The 3102-nt window shown below is 39.2% G+C and overlaps 1 protein-coding gene across 1 annotated transcript; it reads right to left on the bottom strand.

Annotated features, from left to right (window-relative positions):
- Window positions 491–3080, bottom strand: LOC104707676 (protein ACCELERATED CELL DEATH 6). Its single transcript, XM_010424075.1, has 4 exons — window positions 2969–3080; window positions 2025–2887; window positions 1401–1930; window positions 491–1320 (listed from the first exon to the last, which is right to left on the bottom strand). The coding sequence occupies exons 2-4, from the start codon at window positions 2878–2880 to the stop codon at window positions 658–660; spliced, it is 2049 nt and encodes a 682-aa protein (XP_010422377.1). The 5' UTR covers window positions 2881–2887; window positions 2969–3080; the 3' UTR covers window positions 491–657.

Below are 3102 nucleotides of genomic sequence, written 5' to 3'. Positions count from 1 at the left end.
GTTTATTACTTTGATTTGACAAACGCTGGCTTTTACTGAGGTTTTTTCCCCAATTCATAATATCTTTTTCTAATGTAGTTTCAATGTTCAATATGACTTACTTCTCATAAGTCATCTCATGTACCTCAATTTGAATATGAACCAATTAGCAATTTGGAATTCTCAAAGCCAAAGTTTTAATAATTAACCAGGACTTGTGGATCAACATTGTGCCTGTTCCAAGAGAATTTGTAAGCTCTTCTCGAAAACTAAGGACCAAGACAACTTGGTGCTGCATTTGGAAAACTGGAAAAAGCTAAACCAATGGAATTTGGATAACAGGGATGAGATTAAGTTCCTTGGACCCTCTCTATTTAACCAAAGATTTGTCCTTTTAGCGCAACTAACAATCTCATAACACCTAGAGAAATACTATCAGCAAGAACCCCCAAAAGAACAAGACTAGTCTTTGTTGTTCGAGCTCTCTCCAAATATAAACCTGAGTTCGAACTAGTAGAAACTGATCAGCTTTTATTTTACAAGAATAATAGATTGTGACTGATTTTACAAGAATAAGGTGTTTGCCATTCATGGTCATTAATTAATTAAATCATAAATTAATATTTGATCATTGACCATTTGACTCTTTGACCATTCACCATTCACAATTCGTCTCCTTCACAAGCGAAGGATCTTGATGTTCTTCGGCCTCGTCAAATCACTAACTGGAGGACTAATCTGTCCATACCTTCCTGACACCAACCATTGATAATCCATAAACAGATCAAGCCAGACACCATATAGCCAATGAACGTTTGTTTGTTGTAGCAGGACTTGAGGGCCAAGGATACTCATTGCCCAATGCAAGAAGAAAAAAGCAATAAGGCTAATGATGTATGACATCCATGGCACATGCGAAATCACAGTCATTATCCCAGCAATGAATGCGAAGGGCATGCACATTAGAGCAAAAAGCAGTAAGGGCAAGGCCATATTTAAGGATGAGGGAACGAGTGATGGATCACCCAACTGCGCCCATATAAGAATATATATTGTTGCAACGGAGCAGACCAATGCCAAGGTGTCAAATAGCAGGAAAAAGAAGAGACTTCTATGATTGGTCATAGTTGCCCTGCCCAAGTATGGACCAGAGCTGTTTAAGCCACCTGGTATTGTAAAGCCTGCAGCAAACGTCATTGTGGCTACAAGTGATGCTACTAATAGAAGAGTGTTGATGTAATCTCTGCTCTTTTCATGGTCTAGTGGCTTGGATGGTTTTGTTATCGACTTTACAGGTTCAACATCCACGGAAGCGCATAATATGTATGCCAATGTCAACCTCTGTAATCCAAAAGAGGTCAGGCTATAAAATCACTGATGTGGGATCAAATGTGTTGTATGATATAGGAAAACAGACATACCTCATGAAAGATGTAGTTAGATTTCATTTCTGACTCGGCAACACCCCTAGCTGTTAAGCCGTTATTGTTCCGTAATTTCAGTAACTCTGTATGGAAGGCGAGCGTTTTAGCTGATTGGTAGCGCCAATTTAGGGTGGCAAGGTGCAAAGGTGTATTGCCATCCACATCTTGCTCAGCACCCATGTATTTGGTATCATCACTTCGCATCAACGATTTTACAAGCTTATAATCCCCAACCTTTGCTGCAATGTGCAGAAGGTTCTGGCCAAGTTTGTTGAGCAGGTATTTTGAATTTGGACAACGTTTAAGAATCTCTTGGACAATTTTGATATGACCTTTCTCTGCAGCCGTATGTATTGGAAAGGAACCATCTTTGTCGCAGACATAAACACCCTTTGTTGATCGGCCTAACAAGTTGCATACCCCTTCGTAAAACCCTATGGATGCTCCAAAGGAAAGACAAGTCCTTCCTTCTTTATCTCGCTCATCCTCAAGAAATGGATATTCATGAAGAATAACATTGAGGACATCTGCTCAAACAATTAGGAACAAAAATTAATATTACGCAGCTGGTTTTACATAGAAATTTGAACAGCCTAACTAAATGCAAAGCTAAAACCAAACCTGTATTTCTGGCTTCCAAAGCAACATGTGCCAGATATTTTCTACCTTCCAATTTCGAATTTAAGTAAGACTTTCTCCATTCAAGGTCATCGTTGTCTGTGCTTCCTAAAATTGATTTCACAAGTAATACTTTACCAGCTTCTACTGCCATATACAAGGAAGATATTCCCTCATTATTTTCAAGAAAAATAGCACCATAGTCTGCGTTTATCAAATAGCCAGCCGTCGATATATGTTGTCCTTCAATGGCCAAATGGAGAGGAGTATATCCATATTTGTCCTTGAGAACATATGGATTCAATCTCTCCCTAGCTTCTTCAGCAAGTCTATCTGAATAGAAAGTTACGGCAACAATAATAGCTTTTACCTGCGCTGGATGACCGACATGAGCTGCCACATGAAGCGGAAGCTGGTCATCGTAGTTTGGCTCCAGTAGAAGGCATGGAAATTCAGAGATAATATTCTTTACTAGTTCTAGATGACCCCTTCTAGCAGCAAGATGAAGGATTGAATCTCCTCTATCACTTTTTAGACATGCCATTGGCGTTCCATGGCTTCTCAACTTCTCAAGACATTCTTTGTTCCCATCACAAACCCCGCTATAAATTTCCGAATTCATCAAAACATTTTCACCAGGGAGATCGAAAAGGTTCGAGAATTTGAGGTTTTCAAGGAACTCTTGTTCAGATACGACACCTCCTCTTGGTGGCGTGGTGCTATCTCCTCGTGAACAGAGTTTGTTTACGACTTTGTTTATCAGATTCATGGGAAAACATCTTCCTTCACGTTGGTCATGAGACACATTCATTAACCTCTGTGCCTCAATTCCATCTAGACTTGCTTCAGAACTGTCCATCTCAGTCCTATAGTCACCACACAAACCGTTTAAAAAACAGATTTAAGTTCCCCAACTACCAAAAAAGAGGATCCATAGAGAGACTTACCAGGTGGAAGAACGGTATGAGAAATGCAAGATGATTTGCTAAAACTTGACAGGGGAGAGAGACTACAAGTTCGTCCGTTTATACAAAAATATTCATGTTTCGACTATTACAAAAAAAAAAAAAAAAAAAAAAAA

The sequence above is a fragment of the Camelina sativa genome, chromosome 8 (genome assembly GCF_000633955.1).
Source record: "Camelina sativa cultivar DH55 chromosome 8, Cs, whole genome shotgun sequence".
NCBI lineage: Eukaryota > Viridiplantae > Streptophyta > Magnoliopsida > Brassicales > Brassicaceae > Camelina > Camelina sativa.
Note: the sequence above shows the minus strand (reverse complement) of the source record. Positions and strands in the feature narration are given on the sequence as shown.

Bases quoted from the DNA above. Each gene is read 5' to 3' on its own strand.
- LOC104707676 (XM_010424075.1), bottom strand. From the start codon at position 2,880: ATGGACAGTTCTGAAGCAAGTCTAGATGGAATTGAGGCACAGAGGTTA. The intron at 1,931-2,024 runs GTTTGGTTTTAG...TTGTTTGAGCAG, and splicing joins TTTGGAAGCCAGAAATACAG to ATGTCCTCAATGTTATTCTT. The intron at 1,321-1,400 runs GTATGTCTGTTT...TTTGGATTACAG, and splicing joins CTAACTACATCTTTCATGAG to AGGTTGACATTGGCATACAT.